The 24,641-nt window shown below is 32.3% G+C and overlaps 1 protein-coding gene across 1 annotated transcript; it reads left to right on the top strand.

The window, feature by feature from the left end:
* Window positions 11,392-23,599, top strand: LOC109328121 (FIP1[V]-like protein). The gene is made up of 10 exons (XM_019561417.1): window positions 11,392-12,328; window positions 15,648-15,892; window positions 17,028-17,154; window positions 17,231-17,299; window positions 17,406-17,540; window positions 17,760-17,861; window positions 17,969-18,312; window positions 18,916-20,539; window positions 22,303-23,217; window positions 23,303-23,599. Exons 1-9 carry the CDS (start codon window positions 11,516-11,518, stop codon window positions 22,819-22,821), a joined length of 3,978 nt encoding a protein of 1,325 aa, XP_019416962.1. The 5' UTR covers window positions 11,392-11,515; the 3' UTR covers window positions 22,822-23,217; window positions 23,303-23,599.

Here is a 24,641-nt window from a genome sequence, read left to right as displayed (position 1 = left end):
CATGCTTTCATATTATTTATAATGTATAATTTGCATGGTATAAATATTAAATATAGAAAAAATGATAGTTATAATGTAGAAAATAGAAAAAACAATTAATCAAATAACATAAAACATGCATTGGATAGAGAGCGATATTGAGTTATATAGTTTATTAGTAGAAATTGGAAGAAAGTGAAGACAAAATATGGAATAACAAATTACACTATATTGAGTGGTGACATTGGGTTTTAGTTTTATTAAGTACTAGTGTGGTGACAGACACTTCGTGCGTGTCGGCTTACATTTTTACTTTATGAGATGAGAGATTGATTAATATATTGGTAGTGGTTATATATGATTATATGGTTTTTTTAGAAACTAAAGTGTCATGGGTAGTTACACCATATTTTTCCTTTATATATAACTAGTGTGTCCAATTATTTGTGTTTGTCAGTATTGCATAGTACTACGTATTTAATTTTTATATATTTCATTTTTTATAATTAAAATATAGTTGGTGTGCTTTATATTATATATTTTTTGTTTATTATAATGTGTAGTTTAAGGTGAGAGGTGTTGTTAATTAATGTGTTGGGTGGTTAATTGGGATTATATGGTTTTTTGTAAAAATTAAATAATGTGAAAGGCAAAATAGGAAGTGAAAATTACAACATGATGGAAGTTACACCATGTTTTGCCTTTATATATAGTATAGATAGATTTATCTTTTAAAAATATAATAAATTATACTTCAATCCTGTTTAATTTGGAGTAAATTATACTCACACTCTATGGTTTTAGTTTTAGTGAAATTATACAAATCATCCGTGTGATCTCTTTTAAACTTATACAAATCACTCATAATTATATGCAAACATTATATTGACTACTCACGTAGAAGAGATAAGTGTAATTTCTTAAAAAAATAGTGACGAGTGTAATTAAGTTAAACAAAATATGGTATACTGTGAAGATAAATCCAAATAATATAAGAAATTACACTTATCTTTATATTGTAACTAACCAAAATAATGAATAGATGTTGATTCTTATATTATTTTGACTTATCTTCACAATATACAATATTTTGTTTAATTTTATTATATTCATCATCATTTCTTGTTTAAGAAAGTACACTTATTTCTTCTAGACGGTAGTTAGAATGATGTATGTATATAATTATGGGTGGTTTGTATAGGTTTAAGAAATATAGTGTTGATTTGTATAATTTCACTAAATCTCAAGAAATTTACTATTTAATTTAATATTATTGATAGTGTTACCCAAAAATAGAAATAGAAAAAATAATGAATGTTGTTTAAAATATGTATTGTGTCTTATAAAAACTACCAAAACCTTTTGATTTTAATAAAAAGAACACTATTTTCTTTCAATATTTTAGCTCTTCCAACCAATATCTATAAAAAAAATTATTATGGTTAGAACATTTTAAGTCAAGTTGAAAATTACTTCAAACAACTTGGATTAACATTGAAGCTAGAAGCTTTTATTTATTTATTTATATATATATATATATATATTAGAATCATCAATTATAATTTAGAAGTGTAAAATATGTTAGAGATAATATTTTACCGACTCACATAAAATTTAGTGCAATTTGAGGAGCTAATAGAGTAAAATAATTTATTTATCTATATAACAAAAAAAAACTCTCTCATGATATATGTCAATATCTCAAGTCATCATGACATGTGTCAACCTCTCATCAAAATTAAAGGTCCCTCATGACATGTGTCAATCTCTCAATCAAAACTTTCCCTCCAAAACATGTCAACCTTCCATTTTTGTTCATTGTATAATTTAATTGTAATGATTACTGGGCTTATTTGTTTTTTATTCTATAAAGAAATTACATCTCACAATAAAGGGGTTTGAAGTCATTTTCACATGTGAATTACTTCGCTATCATTATCATTTCATATCTCCATATTTTTCTCCCTCTTTCATTTCATATTTCTCTCTTCTTCTCTCACATGTCTACAATCCAATGTTTTATTCGTTAATCTTCATTTCGTTAAACTTAATATGATGGCTTTTGTATCTCAAATCCATTTTCACATGTGAATTACTTCTCCACCATTATCATTTCATATATCCATATTCTTTTCTCCATTTCATTTCATATTTCTCTCTTCTTTTCTCACATGTCTACAATCCAATGTTTCATTCGTCAATCTTCATTTTGTTAAACTTAATATGATGGCTTCTATATCCCGATACTAAATCTTCATCATTGTAGATTTGTTCTTATTTTATAAATATGTTGTTTAAATTGTATTTTTATTGATTTTTTCATACATTAACCTAATATGATGGCTTCTATATCTCGTTACTCAATCTTCATCATTGTAGATTTGTTCTTCTTTTGTAAATATGTTGTTTAAAGTGCATTTTTATTGATTTTTTCATTCATTTGTTTACTTTTAGATATGTTCTTATTTTCTAGATATTTTAATTGATTTTTTGTTTATTATATATGTGTATTCTTATTTTTCTTTGATTTGTTTATAATGTATATATGGTAGGATTGATTTCATTATTTTGTAGATTTGTTCTTCAATAATCATCTTCCTTAGTGTATGATTTACAAGGATTTCATCCTTAACAATTACCAAACCCTCAATAACTATGTTATGTACCCGATCTCCATTTACATATATACACACATTTAGTTACACGTTACAATATTGTATTTGTTTGTTTGTTCTTATCAATTTATTTATCTTCTCATCTTATCTGCTTTTATCATTGTATCTCTTCATTTGAAGTTTGACTCTCCCTTAAAGCATATCTACGGGTTAGTGTTATGTCTATGTGTCCCTATCTTACTAAAATGTTCAATTTTATTCTCTTTGCACAATAAATGAATTTGTTTTTTTTTTCTCACATGATATTTGTTAAAATATTATTTTCCTGTGTGGTTATTTTTCTAAAGCAGGAAATACGAATTACCCATATTCTTTGTTTCGACATTTGTAGAAAAAAAATCTCACATCCTATAATACAATGATTAGAGGTTATATTCATTATATGATGTAAAATAATAGTTCTTTAATTTTATTATGTGTTTGTTCTTTTACATTCGAAATTATTTTTATCTGAACGTGTCAACTTTATATTAGTAAGAATAATCTTTAATTTTTTTTATTCTCATCATAAATAATTTGCCATGTTTAATTGTTGAATATGTATATTTTATCTAATTACTCCTAGTAAATGTGATCATCATATCAGTCATAACCACAAAAAATAATTTAATTTCATTTATATTCTATTATATAAGTAATATATTTATGGAATATTAATATTTAATTCCATTTATATTATATTTTGTTTGAATTTATGGATGAGTTACAGAAATATAATATAAATTTGCATAACTATAGCTAAAAAATTTGTGGAATGCTAATTGAGTAATAATTATCCACTAATGTATTTGAATGTATTAATTGAGTAATATTAATTGGTAGTTACACTTTAGAAACTGAAATTATTAGGCATGTTTGTCTTTGAATGTGTTTTGCTCTATTATCTAAAAACTAAATAATTGTCCTCCACAATTATTTTTATTATTTGATTTTTTATTGTGTTTTCGATTGAATTTTCTCTTTAATATGATGTAATAATGAAAATATTAAAGAAATTTCATTTGATTATGATAATTAATTGATTTGATTTATATTTTGATTAAATTATTTATGATTCATTAATTTTAAGCAATGCTCACTATAGATATAAATTTTCATAATTGTAAATAATAAATTTGCGAAATATATTTATATTCAATTCCATTCATATTCTATTTTGTTTGAATTTATGGATCAATTACAAACTTTGAATTTATAGATCAATTTATATTTATACGTAATTTGTCATGATTCATTCAACTCCATGACAAATGTGATTAATTGAGTATATTACATGATTAGTTTAACATTGAAAATTTAATGCATATTTATAATTATATTAATAAATAAATAATTAAATAATAATACCATAAAGAAACATAAAAGTTCAACATTTTTCAGCCAGTTACAAAAATGATATTATACACAATTAATCAATTGTTAGTTACATTTTAGAAGCCAAAATTATTTGGCATGATTGTCTTTGAATATCTTTCCGTTATCTAAAAATTAAATAATTGTTCTCAAAATTAGTTTTGTGATTTGATTTTTCATTGCGTTTTTTTGATTAATTTCTATTTAATCTTTAATAGGTTGTGACAATCAAAATATTAAATCAATTTGATTTGATTGTGATAATTAATTTGTTTGATTTATATTTAGATTAAATTATTTATATTTCCCTAATTTTAAGCAGTGTTTATTATTGATAAAAATTTGGCGTAAATAATAAATTTTCGGGATATTAATATTTAATTGAATTTATATTCAATTTGTTGTTTGAATTTATGGACAGTTACAAAATGAAATATAAATTTGCAGTATTATATTTAATGAATTTATGGAATATTAATTGAGTAATATCTACTCATTAATGTTTTACATCATTTCCGACAATTTGTTTATATTTGGATTCATTAATCTATAATTTATTATGATTTATTGAGTGCATAACATGCATAATTAATTGAGCATATTACACAATTATTTAACATTAGAAACTTAATGCACAATTATAATTATATTGATAAATAAATAATTATATTTTTAATGTCATAAATAAATATAAAAACTCAAATTATATGGATCATTTATAAAAATGACATTATATACAATTAATCAACTAAGTTAAACGATCAAATATAATAAGATGATGATACAACAAATTAACTCTATAATGTATGTGACTTATTTAAAAATAAAAGGAATATGATTAATTATGCAATATTAAAATATAATGTTACTATAACAATATTAAAATAATAATATGAATCATAACATATTGTTTGTAGTTATTTTAGAGTCAAATAATAATATTTATTTTTATACTAATCTTATTTTAGAATCANAATGTTGAGAAAGTCGAGCAAAATGTTAAACCAGAAGAGGTCCCATATTAAGTTTATCCGATTTAAACAGTTAAACTGTATGGTCTGACCGTATGATTTTATATATAATTAATAATTTTTAACAATATGAATGCACTGGTAACATATATGGTTTTAACCATGCGAATGCACCAACAACATACATATTCTTAATCATAAATGCACATGTAATATGTGTTCTTAATCATGCGGCAAAAAAAATACCGTCCTATGCAAATGCACGGGTAACTTGCTAGTTATTTCATAAAACTAGTGGAAGCCTTAAGAAACAAGGTTTAATGGGAATTTTTTGAAGTTATTGGAATCCAATGTTAATATATATTATACGAGTAAGATATCTCCATTAATAGAGATACAAGTACGATAAAATAATAATATAGTAAGACATTTTTATCCTATTATATACAATGACATAACATTATTGTCATTAAAAACACAAATAAAATTAAGTATTTGTCTCTCCATTAAGAGAGAATATTCTTCTGAATGAGCTTAATAAATGTTTGTCCCTTCTTCGGGACGAGCATAGGCTGAACAATGTTTGTCCCTTACTATTTCTAATTGTTGATTGTGTTATTTTTTTGAACTCGACCTAGATTTGAACGCTAGACTGACGTCAAATGTCGATCAAACTAACTTTTGATCCTGAACTTGACCCTGGACCCAATTAAATATAATATATACTTCTTTTATATAAAGTATTATTAATATTATCACCAACGAGTGTTGGTTTAAGTAATACATGTTTGATTCCCCTTAAGCAATGTCTTAGGTTCGAGTCTTGTGAATGGAAAAAATATCCGCTGAGAGAGTTAGTCCCACATACCTATTAATATTCCTGACTCGGACATGATTGCCTCCAGTGCGATGAAACCTATGAGAAACCAAAAAATGTATTATTTATTATCATGGATATGTAATTTGACATCTGAAATGATATACGTGTAGTTATTTTGTTAATCATTTATGTATATGTATATATGATAAAAAAGTTAGAGAATTAATGATATATGAAATAACATACATATTATGGAATTAAATCATTTATACAAGAGTGTCATAAATAACTAGAAAAAACAATTAAAATATGAAATTGTATTAACTAATATGCTATTAATAGAGATGTCATTACTATGTGTATAATTGGATATGCATGTACAAATATGAGTAAGTAGTTATCAAAGGATGTGTCAGTTTAGGTCATGTTCGTCCTTATTCAATCTTAAATATTGAACATGACTATTTTTTGAACTCGGATCCAACCCTAGAACTGATGAAATCTCACTATATTTGGGTTTGGTCATAGTAGGGCCAAACCAGGTGAACAAGTATGGTCGAAACCTACTCACCGCTAATGTAGGGGTTGTACTAGCTTATTTGGCTTTTTCTATTTTCTATGAGTTAGTATTAGAACGACAATGTAGGGCCTTCAAGTTCAAGTTATTGTGTTCAGTTAGAAATTGTGGATATCATGCTTGTGCACAGTCTATGATTATGATAGTTGATTGGTTTGAGACCAAGTTACATTAGTTAGTATCAAGCTACTATCCAACTGTAATGGCAGATCTCGCATATTTATCGAGCATGATGGAGAAGCTAAACAGAAATAATTATGATACATGGAGCAACCATATGGAGTTTATTTGATAGAACAAGATCTTTGAGGCATTGTTGGTGTCATAGAGACAATTGCACTAACAAACGAGTAAGACAAAGGGAAGTGGAAGATCAAAGTCGAGAAAATGATGTAATTGTTGTCTATCACCATATAATTTGAGTTCTTACAAAGGATCAAAGACCTAACAACACTGAATGAGGCTTATGATACCTTAGCGACGTTGTTCGCTAAGAAGTGTGATGCTAAATTACAATTGTTGGAGAATGAGTTAAAGCCTCTAAGACAAGGACATATATGAGACATGAAAGTAAGTTAGTATTTTATCAAAGTGTATTCTCTTATTTTCTTGAAGACAAATCTACAATTCGATCACCTACAACTTTTTGAATGCCAAATATTAATTAATAAGTAGTGTTGTTTCATCTCTTGTGTTTTCAACAGTGCCATCATATTGAGCAAGATCTCAAGTCATTAGAGTCATTGATGGGAAACTAGGAAGTGGTTATCTAGTTAATGTTTTAATGAGTTTAGAGTCACTCAAAGGTGTACTTCATGATGTATCTCATATCCTTGTATTGCCACCATCACATTGTCAAAGAGTTATGAATCATAAGAATAATTTACTTGTGCTTAATTAGGTGTCCATTGTCGTTAATGTAGAAAGAAACCAGAAATAAAAAGGAGAGATCATACTCATCCAAAACCTAATGTAAGTGACATCAACTTCTAAGTCTTGTTGACATCAACACTAAAATCCATCTGTCACATCATCACTTACACCATCACCTCATATCAACATCGCTAGTTAGCACATGTGGTTGCTACGCATGACTACCTCTGCATTGCAACATGTCCTGTCTTTTTTGTTCATTGATACGACTTCCCTTTCCATGTCGTCATTTTCTACTCCCAAATTTATGTTACACCGTCACATAATCTTCTCTCTTTTTGTGTCAAGTGTAGCCTGATTCATTTTCCTTTTTTATTTAATTTCTTATTTCCATTTATTGATAATAATAATAATAATACTAATTAAATTAACAATACTAAAATAATGATATTAATAATGTAAAATAATTTAGGCTTATTTTATTAAAAATTAATAAAAATATATTCGGTGTATTATTGCTATGATGATTTATAAATAATAAAATAGTTTTGATTTATTATGCCAACCAAATATAAAATGAATAATATCCAAGTAAAGGATAATTTTCTAAAAAAATAAATGATAATAAAGATTGAGGAAACTCGTAATAAAATAGCAATTTTTACTATTTTATTTTAGAGTAAAACTTCATTCGAGTCAAGATTCACAACTAACCAACTCAGTGTCTCAAATATTATGTTTACAAATTAAGTCCCTGAAAAATCAATTGTCCATAATGTTTGACCCAATCCCCCAACATGCATTTGGAATAGTACATGGGATGTGTTTGATATGTCACGTGATATGCATGTCGAGCGTCATTGGGACGCATCTCAAATGTACATCTGAAGCATCTCGAGTACCATGTGGGGATGTATATGAAATGTCACACTAGTCTTAAAGACAAATGTGTGTCCATTTTAATCTTTTAAGGACTTAGTGAGTAGCATAATCTTTAAAGAAATATAATAGATGACCACGAATCTTTCAATGACCCGAATAAAGTTTTACTATTTTATTTAAGAGTGAATATTTATATTGGTTCCTCAAAGTTTTTGTGCGTACCAATTTAGGCCTAATATTGTGAAAACCCAAACTAGTCCTAAAAATTATGAATGTGAATCAAAATAGTCTAACGTAAGAACTAAAGTATCCTAAAAATTGACATAAAATACTATAAAAGATTATTTGATCAATATTTGGTTATTCGAAAACTAATTAGGGTTTTCCAAATTTTCAAGAACCAAATTGATACTAACATATATTTTAAGGCCCTAAAGTAGGTGTTCATTCTAATAATTTAAAAGTAAATATTTAAATTGATCATTCAATTGTTTTGTATCTACCAATTTAGTCTTTAAAGAAATTTAATTATCAAATCAATCATTACATTTTTTCTTCCTCACCCATATTAATCCATCTATTACACAAACAATTTTCACTTTTTCGGTGTGACATTTTGTATTTCAAAACTATAAGTTTAAATATTGAAAAACCTATTTTAGTTCTTGCAAATCCTTCCACATGTAGCAAGCACATTGATGGTTATAAAAACCCATATTGCTTCATTCCAGTCTCGTATGTGACTTTGTCTTTCCACCTTGTAATAGTGAATGACCCAACTTTTAAAATGTAGTCTAACGTTAGTCCTTCCATTATTCTCAATCTGTTATGGCCGTTAACAACACACATGGTGATTCCACATTGGAAAATTTTGCCACCTTAGTGAAATGAAGTTGTTTACTATATTATTTTAGAGTAAGACATCATTCAGTTAAGATTCACGATTAATCAACTCAGTCTCTCAAGGATTATGTTTACAAATTAAGCCCCTGAAAGATCCTACTCATCCAAAACCTAATGTGAGTGGCATCAACTTCTACGTCTTGTTGACACCCACACTAACATCCATGTCTCACATCATCGCTTACGCCAATACCTCACATCAATGTCGCTAGTTAGGACATGTGGCCGCCACATGTGTCCATCTGTGTGTTGCAATGTTCCCTATCTTTTTCCTGCATTGATACACACCAACCACTTCCTTTTCCATGTCGTCGTTTTCCACTCCCAGATTTATGTTGCACCGTTAAGGAATCTTCTCTCTTTACCTGTCAAGTGTAACCTAATTCCCTTTCCTTTATTATTTACTTTCATATTTCCATTTTATTGATAATAATAATAAATAATAATACTAATTAGATTAATACTAATAATGTAAAGTAATTGAGGTATATTTTATTAAAAGTTAATAAATTATATTCAATGTATTATTGTGATGATGATTTATAAATAATAAAATAGCGTCTTTATGATATATGATGTCTACCAAATATGAAATGAATAATATTCAAGTAAAGGATAAATCTCTAAAATGTAAATCAGAATAAAGATTGAGGAAACTCGTAATAAAATAACAATTTTTACTATTTTATTTTAGAGTAAAACATCATTCGAGTCAAGATTTATGACTAACCAACTCAATCTCTCAAAGATCATGTTTACAAATTAAGCCCCTGAAAAAGTCAATTGTGCATGACGTTTGACCCAGTCCTTGCGACATGCATTTGGAATGGTCCATCGGATGTGTCTGAAATGTCACGTGAGATGCATCTTGAGTGCCATGTGGGATGCATATCAAATATCACATGTGAAGCATCTCAAATGTCATGTGTGATGTATTTGAAATGTCATATTAGTCTTAAAGGTGAACATGTGTCCATTTTAATCTTTTAAGGATTAGTCAGTAGCATAATCTTTGAAGAAATATAGTAGATGGCCATTGAACTTTGAGTGACCCGAATAAATTTTTACTGTTTTATTTAAGATTAATTTTAATATTTGTTCCGCGAAGTTTTCATGCATACCAATTTAGCCCTAATATTGTGAAAACATAAAATTAATCCTCAAAAATTACAAATGTGAACCAAAGTAGTCTACAGTAAGGACTAATGTATCCCAAAAATTGACAAAAAATAATATAAAAGACTAATTTGATTGATATTTGGTTATTCGAAAACTAATTTGGATTTTCCTATTTTTCAAGAACCAAATTAATACTAACATAAATTTTAAGGGACTAAAGTAGATATTTATTCTAATAATTTAAGAGTAAATATACAAGTTGGTAAATTAAATTATTTAGGGTGAGTAGGACCTGACCATACTCGTTCATCAGGTATGGTCTGATCGTGATCAAACCCGAATATGTTCTGTTCTAGGGTTGAGCTCGAGTACAAAAATTAGTCCCGATCAATATTTAGGGCTTGATAGGGACCAAACATGACTCGATCTGATCCGTCCCATGATCACTCACTCATCATGTTTGTATATGTCTCTATTCTATTCAAATGTGTACATAGTAATGACACCTTTTTTGTCGAAAGTATAATTGATTCTCTAATTTTTTCATCATATATAAATGATTAATACTATATACACATATCATTTTATATGTCAAATTACATATTCATAATAATGAATAATATTGAGAAGACTTTATCTAAAATGAGTATGCACTATATTTAATCGGGTCTAGGATCGAGTTCGAGTTTAAAGGCTGATCCGATCAATATTTAGAGTCGGGTTAGCTTTAGGTCTAAGGTTGAGTCCGAGTTCAAAAAATAATCCAACCAACATTAGAGTCGAGACCGATACAAGCCTTAATGCATCTCAACCTGGCGCATTCTCACCCCAATTACAAATTGTTACACATGTAGCAAACACATTGAAGGTTATAAACATCCATATTGCTTCATTCGTGTCTAGTATGTGACTTTCTCCTTCATTCTTGTAACACTGAATGACCAAACTTTTAAAATCAGAAATTTCTGTTAATGTTAAGAGTTTGGGGATATCGGAAGAATTAAAATAAGTTAACATTTTAAAAGATGAAGACCAATGACAATTTAAATTTAATAGAAACTAAGTTGATATTCACAAAAAAAAAAAAAAAAACATAAAATATCCAAATGAGTAATTACTTCAAGAAATAACATCGGATAAGGAGAAAAAACAAGGACTAATTTGATAATTTAATTTCTTTATGAATGTAGACAAAAATGGTCTTGGGTATTCACTAATATGAGTATTTAGTCCAGAAAGTTTGCGATTCTGTGTTTTGGCACAACCAAGTAGAATCTAACACCTTAACACATCGTGCCAAACCTCAAAACCCTTTTTCTCAATACACCATAATCCTTTTTTCTTTCTCTCTTTCTCTGTTCCAATGGAAGACGATGACGAGTTCGGAGATTTATACACAGATGTTCTTCTTCCCTTCACTTCTTCTTCTTCTTCTTCCTCTGTACCCGATCTCAATCTCAATCTCAATGTTAATCTCGTCTCTGATATTCCCTACGCTGCTCCACACCCTAATTCCGATGCACCCGATCCATCTTCCAATCAAATCACGCCTCCCGATACAATTAGGGTTCTTGATTGCGGTCCCACCGATGCGAAATCGGAAGATAGGGTTTTGCAAGATTTGAACGCGGAGCCGGTTAAGATATTAGAGGATAGTGGCTGCGGCGAAATTGAGGTGAAGGGTGTTGTTTTGATTGATAAAGATGTGAAATTTGATATTGAGGATGATGATGATGATGGCGGTGGTGGTGATGGAATTGGTGATGTTGGTTCCGGAGCGGTTATTCCAGGGCTGACGTATGACGCTGGTGGCGGTGGTGATGGAGGAGGTGGAGGTGGAGGAGGTGATGGTGATGATTGGGATAGTGATAGTGATGATGATTTGCAGATAGTGTTGAATGATAACAACCATATGGGTGGAATGGAAAGAGGTGGGATGGTGGAAGATGATGAGGAGGATGAAGATGGTGGACTTGTTATCATGGCGAATGGCGATCCGAATCTTGGTGGGGAGGAGCAAGAGTGGGGTGATAATGCAACATTACCTATTGATGCTGAGAGGAAGGATGTTGGTGAGTCCAGCAAAGTCGCTGCTGTTGCTAGTGGCGGTATGATGGTGGCACCAAAAATTGGGTATAGCAGTCATGGCTATCATCCAATTATTTCTCAGTTTAAGGTCAGTGTATGTCTTTGTCTTGTGTTGTTTAAAAGTGCAGTCATTTGTGTTTAGGGTTTCTTATTATAGCATGGAGGGTTGAAGTGTACATTTTTTGCTTTGTAATTGTATGTAGGAGTTAATTTGGTTTGAAATGAAATATGATGTTTTAAATTAGCTGGCTCTATGTTGTTTTCTTACAGTTTGTTGTGAAAGTTTGATTAAAAGAAAAAAAAGGCAGCTAAAAGTGGTTGTAGATTGTGACAAATGCAGCCAGTATAACATTGATAATGATGTGCTAATGCAATCTGTGTGGCAATGCCCTAAAGTTTATATTCACATAGTGTGTGTTATTTCAACAAACAATTATATTTATAATTGAAATTACTTGTTGTTTGTGAAAATGTATGGAAATTGAATGTGGGATTTATATAGAATGTACAGAGCTATGTAAGCATTACATCTAAATGAACCACCAACATAGGAAAAAGGATAGAGGACAATAAAATGCTACCTTCAATTATTATTGCTTTTTTAATAATTTTGTTGAATGCTTAAAAAATATAGATATTTGAAAAAGTTCGAAAATAGAAACTAAGTGTAAAGATGCCTCATATCTTATACCCAAATAAGTTCATTCTTCAAACTTCTGGAGCTCATCTCCCTTCTATTTGAGCTGTTGTTTCTCCTTTTTCAACATATATACAATTTTGAGATAACTTGTAAAACAGTTGGTTTTAAATTTTGTTATTGTTTATATCCATGATTCATGAAAATGGCATTCATAATCAATATAATGTGTATGTTGAACATACTTGCGCAGTTCTCTCTTTTACAGTATGCATCACATACCAAATTTGTCGTGCCATGCATTACGTACCTGGTCCATCATAAATATTTTTGTAAAAATAATAACGTAAAAAGTGATGAACCACATGATATGTTTGCACTATTTCTACTGCAGAAGACTTAGATAATCAGATGATTTTGAATTCTGTTTTAGGCTATATAGCTAGGCAGTAGATAACTGCCAAGATCAATGGATGCCTACTTGGTTTTTGTCAAACCCTTGCTGTTTTCCTCTCTTGTGTTAAGTCTTACCCCTGTCAAGAATAAAATACTATATTATGAAATTAATTCCCTTCAAATACAGAATGTAAAACTATTATAGATTTCTTCTCATCTTTTGATTTACAATAGCCAACACATGTTTTAAGAAGCTGGAGGAGCATCTTATCACATAAATGTGAGGTGTCATGTTCTCAAATTAATTTCTTTCTTATAAAAAAATCAGATAGAAAGTTGTGCCTGGATTGCAAAGTCATACCTAAAGAAGTCTTGACGACTCAACATTGAAATTTGGTTATGGATGTATGGGTTAAGAGTAGAGAGAAAATGGCAAGATAAGTCCCAAGAGTCTGAAGGGTGGGGAATGAAGGAGCTTCCAGAAAACAAAGAACTTCAGAGGAAAAGTTTTGAGAGACACAAGGAAATGCTAATGATATGTGAGATAAGATGGCCATAAAAATTAGAAAGATAACAAAGGAGACATTAGGTGAATCTAGAGGCTTTGGACCAAGGGTAAAGAATCATGGTGGTCGGACAAAAGGGTCCACGACAAAGTTAAAATGAAATGTTATAAATCATGATTCTTGTGTAAAAATACTGAAACTTGGAAAAAATACAAGGAAACTAAGAAAGGCAGCAACAAAGCAGTGAGTGAAGCGAGATATAGAGCATATGATGAGTTATACAAGATTACAAGTCTCTAGGCTTGCAAAGGGCAGGGAATGAGGGACAAAGACTTGGACCAAGTAAAATACATTAAAGATATAGATGGAAAAGTCTTGGTGAATGATAAAGATATTAAGGAAATATGAAAGAATTATTTTCATAAGCTTTTAAATGACAACTATGATTCTTTGCATTGTGATATGCTAAATTCTAAAGAGAAAGATCAAAATTATACATTTTATTTTAGAATTTAAGAGTTGATGGTGAAAGAAGCTTTGAAAAGGATGAAAAAATGATAACAGTTGGACTGTATAATATTCCATTTGAGGTTTGGAAGGTTATAGGAGAGAAAAACATTAATTGACTCACATAGTTTTGTAATTAGATTATGAGGTCTAAGAAGATGACAGACAAGCGGAAAAGAAACACTTTATCTTCTATTTTTAAGAACAAGGGAGATACACAAAATTGTATAAATCATAGGTTTCATATGGGGTGGCTGAAATGATGGAGTGCATCGACCTCATATATGATAGATCAATGATGGAGTGCAATGTTAAGTGAGATTGAATGTTAGGTGGTAAAATTTCAACAAGAGAATAAACTCAATGTAGCAGAGATGAAAATATTATGTTGGATGATTGGACATGCCAATCAAGATACTATTATGAAAGAATGCATTATGGAGATAGTTGCAGTGAATCACTTCTTAGGTGGGTTGAGCATGTGTGGCGGAGAGTGTAGAGACCATTAGAAGTCCCAGTGAGGAGAGTAAATTAAATGAGATAAAATCCAATTTCTTGAGGTGGAGGTATGCCAAGAAAAACCATAAGGCGAAACATCAAAAAAGAATTAAAGATCAATGCTTTGTCAATGGACATGATTTATGATAAAATATTATGATGTTGTTCGACTTGTAGCCAACCCTATCTAGTGGGACTATTGCTTGGTTGTTGTTGATGAAATTAATTTCACTTGCCTATTTTTTTCTCACCTACTTTTCAGGGATTGTGCCTTGTTGCAAACTTTTTATTACAATTGAACCTAAAACGTTTTATTTTCTGTGTGCATGTAATACTGTGGTAGAGCCCCATTAACAATTGTGCTCTTGGATGTATATCTGTCATCTTGAATAAAAAATAATTGCGTCCATGTCAGTTATTTATATCAGTAATCAGATCACCTAAGTTTGGCTGAAAGCTATATTCATGGTAAACTTGTAATAAACAATTTATGGGAAGGGGAAGCTATCCCATTTGAAGGCTAGCGCATGCAACAATCCTTAATGCGGGCTTACATTGTGATATTTACAGATTGCCTTCCAAGAGAGATTGGTGACAGCATGAATTGGACCTGTGCCTTTTAAGCGAAGTGATTTGGTTCTTATCATTGTGAATGTATCTCTTCAATTTTGCTGAGATTCTTTTGATCTTAGAGCTTAAACTTTAATTTAAAATTGTTGCTGTGATTTCTCGAAAAGTTAAATCTTTCATTTTCTTTACATTCATGATGATTGTTTCCTGGGCTTGCATATAAATATATCATGAATGAATTGTGGCTTATCAATTGAAAACATCTAATGATTTGTTTTTATCTTGTGTCATAGTATGTCAGGCCAGGATCAGCACCAAATTTGGGAGCTGCTACTTCTGTTCCAGGAGGACCTCCTGGTCAGATTCGTCCACTTGTTAACATGGCTGGTCGTGGCAGAGGGGATTGGAGACCACCTGGATTAAAAGGGGCCACACTGCAGAAAGGTTTTCATGCAGGACCTGGACTACCTGGTTGGGGCAATAGTGCAGCAGGGCGGGGTTTTGGTGGTGGATTGGATTTCACTCTTCCTTCTCACAAGTAATTATTAATGGACTACTTTATTGTCTTCAGTTGTACTAAGACACTAGATTTGAAGTAACTGTTATTAATTGGCTAATTTGGAAGGCTTTTATTTTAGTGGTTTAGTGGCAGTGCAATATGTTCACATGATTAATGAGTGGAAGGGCGCTAGCTCTAGTATGTCTGTTTTTCTTTTGCGTTTGGATCTCTATGATCATGTCTGACTTTTTGGTAATTTCAGCTTTTAAAATACAAATATGTTAGTTCAATTAGTTTCATATTTATCTATAATCTATTATATTGTGTAAAATAAAGTTTTTAGGCTACTATATTTTAGGAGAAGTGTTTGAAATCCTAATCAAATTTTTTTTGAGTGGCAGACTAGCTCTTCTTTGTCTGTTTTCACCTTTTCCTTTAGATCTCTGTGAATGTTTGATTTTTTTATTATTCTCGACTTAATAATATAAGATCAAATGTGTTAGGTTAAATTAGTTTCATAATTACCTATAGTCTATAATGTTGTGTATGTATGAAGTTGTTAGGTCACTCACCGTATGCATTAAATTCATTATTTACTTTTGTTAGAATATTATTGTTAACATGCATTTATTTTGGCTAGAGGGTGAGCCTCGATGCAGAGGTAAAGTTGTTGTTTTATGATCATGAGGTAACGGGTTCAAATCCTGGAAAGTGGAAACAAACTATTCGCTTATAGGGGTAATGCTGCGTACATCCACCCTCCCCAGACCCACTAGGTGGGAGTCTTGTGCATTGGGCTTCCCTTTAAGTATCTGTTTTGGCTGATAAGAAAATTGTATTTGTTTTGTGGTCTATCTCCTTTGTGGCATATGAAAAGAACTGTTCTTTCTTGTGCATTATTAATGTAGTGGTGTGCTATCATTTTTAAGAGCATTTTCTCTAACAAATACCATTAAATTTCTGATGAATAAGATTTAAAATTTCTGTTTATGGAGTTTGCCATTAAATTCACCAGTATTCTTGAGTTAGAATCTTAGAATGTTGAAACAGTAGCACATCTATTGTAGGATGTTTGTGTTTATTTCCAATATTTTGATGTTTTGTTGTTGTAAAACTAAATCCCTTTTATGTCTAACCCAATCAATACATATTTAAACCTGCCAACCAATATCAGGACTATATTTGATGTTGATATTGAGAGTTTTGAGGAGAAACCATGGAAATATCCAAATGTTGATGCATCGGATTTTTTCAACTTTGGCTTGAATGAGGACAGCTGGAAAGATTATTGCAAACATCTGGTAAAATATTAACATTCTTTCAATATTCTCCCGAAGTTTTTAGCTTAGACAAAAAATAATGTATTTGACTTTTTAGGAGCAACTACGCCTGGAGTCTACAATGCAAAGCAAGATCCGTGTTTATGAGAGTGGTCGAAAAGAGCAGGTAAATGTGCTATTGTGTTTTGATTTGGTTACTTATCACTGCTCTTGTGGTGTTCCGGTACACTTATTCTTTTATTAAGTTAACTATCTAGTTGATTTCATTCCAGGAGTACGATCCGGATTTGCCCCCTGAATTAGCTGCTGCTACTGGGATACATGATGTAACTGTTGCAAATTCTATGAAGTTAATTGTCGGACAAAGTGATGCCATGAAAGGTTCTGGACATGTGCGACCACCCCTAGTATGTATTTGTCTAAATACCATTTTGCATAAAAATTAAAAAAATATTTGTTACCTGCTTTATAGAAACTGTGTCATATTTGGGTCAGATGTGTGCTTTCTGTTTGCTTCTTGGCCTTCTTGCTGCTGGTCAATATAAGATAACATGTTTGTAGTAGTAGGTACTTTGCCCTTATCTAGTTCTGCCTTCAGGCTAATATATTGATTTACTTCCTACCAGCCAACTGGTAGAGCAATACAGGTGGAAGGTGGCTATGGTGAACGTCTTCCTTCGATTGATACCCGCCCTCCTCGAAACCGTGATTCAGATGCGATCATTGAGGTATTTGATGATTTTGTCATATAAAACATACGGCCATCAGATTAATCTTTTTTATGCCATCTCCTGCTTACGCAGTGTTCACATTATTAATTATTTTTCGTGAACAGATTGTTTTACAGGATATGGAGGATGATGGTTCCTCTGCAGGAACCGGTGTCCAAGATCAAGCGGTGGATGGAGAACTCCAGAGAGAGGATTTTAGAGAAGACCATGTAGATGAAATTCCAAGGTTGGAGCCTGAGCATTTTGATGGTTTTCCACAGGAATATAATGGTCGAAAGAAAGAGCTTGCAGGAAGAAGTATGCTATTTATGAAATCCAGTCCTGCTAACATGCCTAACGGAGATGAAAATTTATTCTTCCCACAGGAAGAACCATTTTCCTACTCTGGTTCTAGGGGTCCAAATCCGAGGTCCTATGGTATCAATCTCAGCTCTTCTCATGAAGAAAGGTTAGCAAATAGGGTATAAGCCTTCAGAATAAGGGCATAGGGTCAACATTTATGCTTTTGTTTTAACCACTGTTGTACTTCGTTGTTCTATCTTATTCCTTTAGTTCAATCTGCTAATTCTGGTAAAATTTCCCACTTCGAAACTATTTCACTTAGTCTTTCTCTATAATTTAAGTCACCATGAACTAGCATAGATTTAATATCTCAATAAACTGATTTATTCATGTTAAGGGTTGTTTTGATTGGTAAGAGGTTTTCTATGTTGTTAAAGAGTTTAGTTTGAGTTATTGGAGAGGCGAATCATGATTATGATATCATAATGAAGAATATTAAATATATGTTTTCTTGGAGAAAAAGAAGGGTGAATTTATGATAGAGATTATGTAAATACTTAGAGATGTAAAAGATAGGTATAAAGCTGATTTTCTTGCATCAGATTTTTATAAAGAAAAAAAGATTGCCCCACTTGTTAGATGCTTAGATACATATTCTTATTTTCTTTGCATTTTATGGTGTCTTTTGATGAAGCAGTCATCTGAACCTGATAGGCTTAATAGTTTTTATCTGCTATTTATAAATACCATCTTTTTTTCCTATTTACAGCCGGACACAGAAAAGAGTGCATGCTCAGTCACCTCCTATTACTCCTATCCGAGAACTGACATCTATTGATGATCAAAAAGAAGAGTCAGTTGAAAGCATGGAAGTCAAACATAGTGCACTTTCATCATCTCCTGTGATTAAGGATGCGAGGGAGTCCAGTGCGGAGAACAAAAATACTGAGCTTGAGGACTCTGTGGCAGCTGATGAAAGTTCCAGATTGGAAAAAGAAGAAATGAATTTAGATACAGTAGAAAAAGTAGATACCCTTGAGGATAGGAGACAAAAATTAACACCTGAAGTTGAGCAACCTTTGCTTGATGAAGTTGATGATCAAGAGGAGTTGAAGGCTGTAAGAGGCAGTGATAACAGCAAAGCAAGATCGTCAAGCAGCAGGGATAATCAGAAGCGACGGGAAGGTTTTGAGGAAGAAGTAGTTCAGGATCCACGACCAGCACGACTGGGTACCAACAGACAGCACCCTGATGAAAATGAGCAGGAGCTCTATAGAAGAGAGCATGATAGAAAGCAAGAACTCGAAAAAAATCGCATGGTACCTAAAGGTAGAGAGGGACCATACCCTTACAGGGATCGACATCCTAACTCAACTCAACAATTGCCAACAAATATTGATGGGCTGGAGAGGCAAAAGCACAAGGACAATTCTGACATGGATTGGACACAAAGAGATGATCCCTATAATAGAAGGATTAGAAATGATGAATCTAGAAAGAGGGATCGGGCTAAGGTCCGAGAAAATGAGAGAAGCAACAAAGATGAAAGCCTTCATTCTAGAAAACATTTGGATAACGGCAGCTACAGGGTTCCTTATGATAAGGATGTTGGGTCAAGAGATTCAAGACACAGGGAAAGGGATGAGGGCTTGAAGATTAGGTACGATGCTGTGGAGGATTATCATAGCAAGAGAAGGAAGGACGAGGAATACCTTAGGAGGGAGCATATTGACAAAGAAGAAATTCTGCATGGCTACAGAGAAAATGCAAGTCGGCGCAGGCGAGATAGAGATGAAGTATTGGACCCACAAAAGAGAGATGACCCAAAAAGAAGTAGAGATAACCTGGATGATCAATATGCCCCCAAGCAGAAAGATGACACCTGGCTACTTAGGGAAAGGGGTGATAGGCAGAGAGATAGAGAAGAGTGGCATCGAATGAAACAGTCCCATGAAGAACATGTACCTAAGCGTGAACGAGAAGAAGGACAGAGTTCTGTAAGAAGTGGAAGACGAGCTGTAGAAAAATCATGGGTTGGCCGTGTTAGGGCTAAGGATGAACCCAAAGTTTCTGACAAGGAATATCAATCTAAAGAAGCAATGCGACACAATGACCAATTGAAGAGGAGAGGTCGGATTCAGGATGAAAGTTCACATCACAAGGGGCGTGATGATGCTTATGCCCGTGGAAATCAATACAATAGTGAGGAAAGACGATCTAGGATGGAAAGGTCAAGTAGTCGTGATCATGCTGCTAATGCTTCAGATAACCAAAGAGTTCAGGATAGAAAACACAAAGAAGGCTCGAGGAAAAGCAAAGAACCTGATGTTAATAATCTTAATAGTTTAGGCCAGTCAAGTCAAGAAAATCTAAGTGGTCCAACCAGTGAGAAGGTATGTTTTATGCTTACATGTAAAATGTGAAGCTTTATTTGGAAAGCAGATATTCATTTTACATGAAATTTAGCATTCTCCATATGCTCCTCTTTGAATCAGGGTAGTTTAGAATTTTGGCGAGTTCGCAATTTAGTTCCTTGCAATATCTATAGTGCTGGTTCAAACCACGTAATGTATGGCAAGGCAGGCCTTGATCATGAATGATTAGCTTTTGCATTTTTATGATTCCTCTTTTCCTAAGTTCATGCCTTAAGGGGTTGGTAGACATTAGAAGAAAAGCCCTTCCGAGCACAAATTTGTTCTGATAGGATTGCCAACTTAAAAGTTGGGAGGTTTTTATAAACAATTGTATATGAGATTTAATAAATCCAGTAAATGTTATGCTTGATAGTAATTTATAAGATACAGCATTATGGTAGCCTTTCTAAGAACTGGAGATCTTATGTCAAGCTATTATCTTGAACTTTTAAGGTGTTATTCTGTTTATCTGTGAATGAGAGTATTATTTTGTGTCATTATTTGATTATACTTGAAACACCATCCAAGTGAATGGTGATTTTGAAGAAACCTTGAGATTGTGTTTTAGCACAATCCAGTTGCAACTTGCAAGCTTAGTCACTTTTGTGTTCTTCTCTGGTTTTTCTTTCGATGGCTGAGTGTACCTTAGAGGATGGTTTGTGTTAGCTAGCTGGCAACCGTTTCAGGACTTCATTGAATGTTTTTTTACTTTGATTAATGATAAAATTGTGTTAATTCTAGGTTGTAACCTTCTTATCGTAAAAATAAAAAATATAGATTGTTACTTGAACACATGCACAGGGAAAACCACTATAAATGACATTCCGTGAAATGTATCTTTGGTGTTATTTGGTCCATGTGGATTACCTCAACTAGGGGTGAGCATGGCCGGGTAAGGCTTGTTTCTTACCCGACCCTAAATATTTGTTGGGTTATTATTTTGAACCTGAACTTGGCCTTAGGCCCGAAGATAACCCGATCCAAAATATAATGCACACCCCTTTTAAATAAAGTCTTCTTAATATTATTTATTATTATAGATATGTAATTTGACATATGAAATGACATGTATATATTGTTAATTATTTATATATGATGAAAAAATAGAGAATCAATGATATTTTTGACCAAATAGATATCAAATATGTACACAATTGAATAGACACACATACAAACATGATGAATGTGTGACCATGAGACGGGTAAATATTGACTAGGTCTAATTTTTTAACTTGAACCCGGCCTAGACTTGATGGAACCTGACCATATTTGGTCCAATCATGAACATGCCAAACTGAGTGAGCAGGTAGGGTCGGTTCCTGCTCACCCGTAACCTCAACTACCGGATAAGGCTTGGTTTATTTGTCTGAAACTGGATCTAAGATTTGCTTTTAAATTTGTGCCAATGAGTTGTATTTGACAGCTGGATTAATATTGTTAGCAGAGCTCCAGTTGAGACTTTGTTTGCTGGGAAAAAGGAATTGTTGTTTCTTATTTCACAGACATGTTTAATCATGTAGTAAGCCTTGAATTCAATTTTGACTGCATCGTGGAATTCTATTTTAACTGCGTTTTGCTTTAGTCTGCAATTGTCCCCCTTAACAAAAAGTATCTGGGAAGCACTCTTCAATTTGTTGTTCTGCTTTCAAGCTCTTATTGCTAATGTTGGAGTTATCATTAGATGTTTTTCTATTTTGTGGTTAGTTTTTGTCTATTTTTATAGTGATTTTCTATTTGTGAAGGACTTGAAAGGCTCTGGGGATGAAGAACGTGCCGAGTTTGAAATTCCAGGGCATCGCCTGTCCAGAAAGCGTCGGGAAGACATTTCAGATGATGAACAACAAGATTCTCAAAGAGGACGTTCTAAGTTAGAACGCTGGACAAGCCATAAGGAAAGGGATTTCATCATCGGCAGCAAGACACTCAAAGGAATTGACAAGGATGATAAGATTGAGTCTTCTGAAGCTGGGAAACCAGTGGATGAACCTGCCAAACCAGGTGATGTTGATAACCAACATCACTTGTTGACTGAAGGGAGAGATTCCGTAGATATGGATGGTAAGGATCAGCAGCTTGACACAGTTGAGAGGTTGAAGAAGCGCAGTGAGCGGTTCAAGCTTCCCATGCCTAGTGAAAAGGAGACTCTGACTATAAAGAAGATAGAGAGTGAACCAGTACCTTCTGTCAAAAATGAAGTTCCGGTGGATTCAGAAGTCAAACATGAGCGGCCACCCCGAAAAAGGAGGTGGATCAGTAACTAAATGTGAAACCCGATGCCATCGTTATTTGGCTGAAAGTCTTCATGAACTTAGTTTCTGCTTGGGCAAATCCTTTTAAAAGTCTAGAACCTTGGCAAGTCAGCCATGCTTTAAATTTCAGAAATGACACTACAGGGGTTTGAGATAATTTCTAATTCAGTAATATCATTTTGTAACCTATACATTTACTATACACTGTATATACAGGTAAAATGTAAAACATAAAACATAAACTGGTCCTTACAGGTGCCCTCTTAAATGGTCTTTTTGATTATGAGGATTATCATGTAGGGAAGGTGACCAAGGTTGGATGCAATATGACATTCAGAAACCATGTGGGCATGACTTGTGAGGCAATAAGCCTGATACTGGCACCTTCATGTGTGGCCTTCCAGTGGAGTTGGAATTGTCGTCGAGTTCTCAGTCTTTGGAAACGTTCAGTCATAATCCATATGAAATCTATGAACGCATTAAAATTCTCCAGTGACATATATCTTGGTGAAGGGTGCTCCAAAGAGATGGTGCATGGCTCCAAAACAATATATGCTTTTTTATTTATTGAACCATAGATTTCAGGGATTGTTACACTTTGTTATAGACTGTAAGCAAGAACTTGATTACTCTTCTTTTTTTTTTGCCAAATTTGCTTTTCATTTTTATGCGGGAATCATGAGACTTACTAGAGAGCCTTTGTTGTATCTAGAGATAAAATGACATAGTTAGGGATTAGGAATTTCAACAAGGAATGAAAAAATATAGCAGCATAATTTTTTGCAATTTTAAAATCTTATCAGAAGTTTTTTTTTTGTTCCTTGCTACATCCTTAACAGAAACATATCATATTTAGACAAACCTGCGAACAACATATATCAGATCCGCCACGATAGAAGAATCTTTTGTTAAATGTTAAATGGAGTATCTTATATAAGATAGAAGAATTTTTATATCCTATTTTATTTTTCATTCAGTTGAGAGTCCAACTGTTGTCCTCGTTTCTCCTATCCTCAATGGTAAGAATTACCATTCTTGATCAAGATCTATGAATCTAGCTGTTTAGTCTAAGAACAAGTTGAGGTTTATAGATCAAACCCTACCTCAGGCACATATGACACATTTTTTGTATGGACAATGAACTAGATGCAACCCTATGGTTTTGTCTTGCATTCAATACTTTGTTGATGAAGCAATAGTGAAATATGTCCTTTGCATTGATAATTCAACAAAAGTGTTAAAAGATCTTCATGATAGATTTTTTCAAGGGGGTCTATTTCGTATAGCTGATCTTCAAGAGGAATTTTACAGATTGAGCCAAGGTAATCAACCTGTTTCTGATTACTTTACCCAGTTATAGATTCGATGGGAATAGATAGAAAACTAGGCCAATAGGAGAATGCAAATGTGCAGTCCCTTGTTCTTGTGGCGTTGTTGAGTTAATGAAGAAGTATAGGGATCAAGACCATGTAATTCGTTTTCGAAAGGGATTGAATAATCAATACTCTCAAGTATGATATCAAATTATGCTAATGGAACCTGTACGATAATTGATTGCACCAATTCTTTCAACCATGACTGTTGAATTTAGAGCTTTGACAATGCAATCATAGAGCAATGGCGAGTTTAGACATAATTCGAATAGAGGAAGAAGAAACCATTCTTATAGAGGAAGGAATAGATTTCGAACAATGCTTCATGCAGAAATCAAATGGGAATGTTCTGCACTTTTTGTAAGAGATCAAACTATATTGTTGACACATACTTTCTTAAACATGGTTATCCCCGTAGAAACTATAATAACAAGTCCAAGAAGATGGTGAATAGTGTAC

This window comes from Lupinus angustifolius, chromosome LG15 (assembly GCF_001865875.1).
Source record: "Lupinus angustifolius cultivar Tanjil chromosome LG15, LupAngTanjil_v1.0, whole genome shotgun sequence".
NCBI classification, from domain to species: Eukaryota; Viridiplantae; Streptophyta; class Magnoliopsida; order Fabales; family Fabaceae; genus Lupinus; species Lupinus angustifolius.
The sequence above is the reverse complement of the archived record's forward strand: the minus strand, read 5'-3'. Positions and strand labels throughout refer to the sequence as shown.

Coding starts and splice junctions, on each gene's coding strand:
- LOC109328121 (XM_019561417.1), top strand. CDS start 11,516: ATGGAAGACGATGACGAGTTCGGAGATTTATACACAGATGTTCTTCTT. Junction 17,862..17,968: donor ATTCAGATGCGATCATTGAG/GTATTTGATGAT, acceptor TTTCGTGAACAG/ATTGTTTTACAGGATATGGA. Junction 18,313..18,915: donor AGCTCTTCTCATGAAGAAAG/GTTAGCAAATAG, acceptor TCCTATTTACAG/CCGGACACAGAAAAGAGTGC.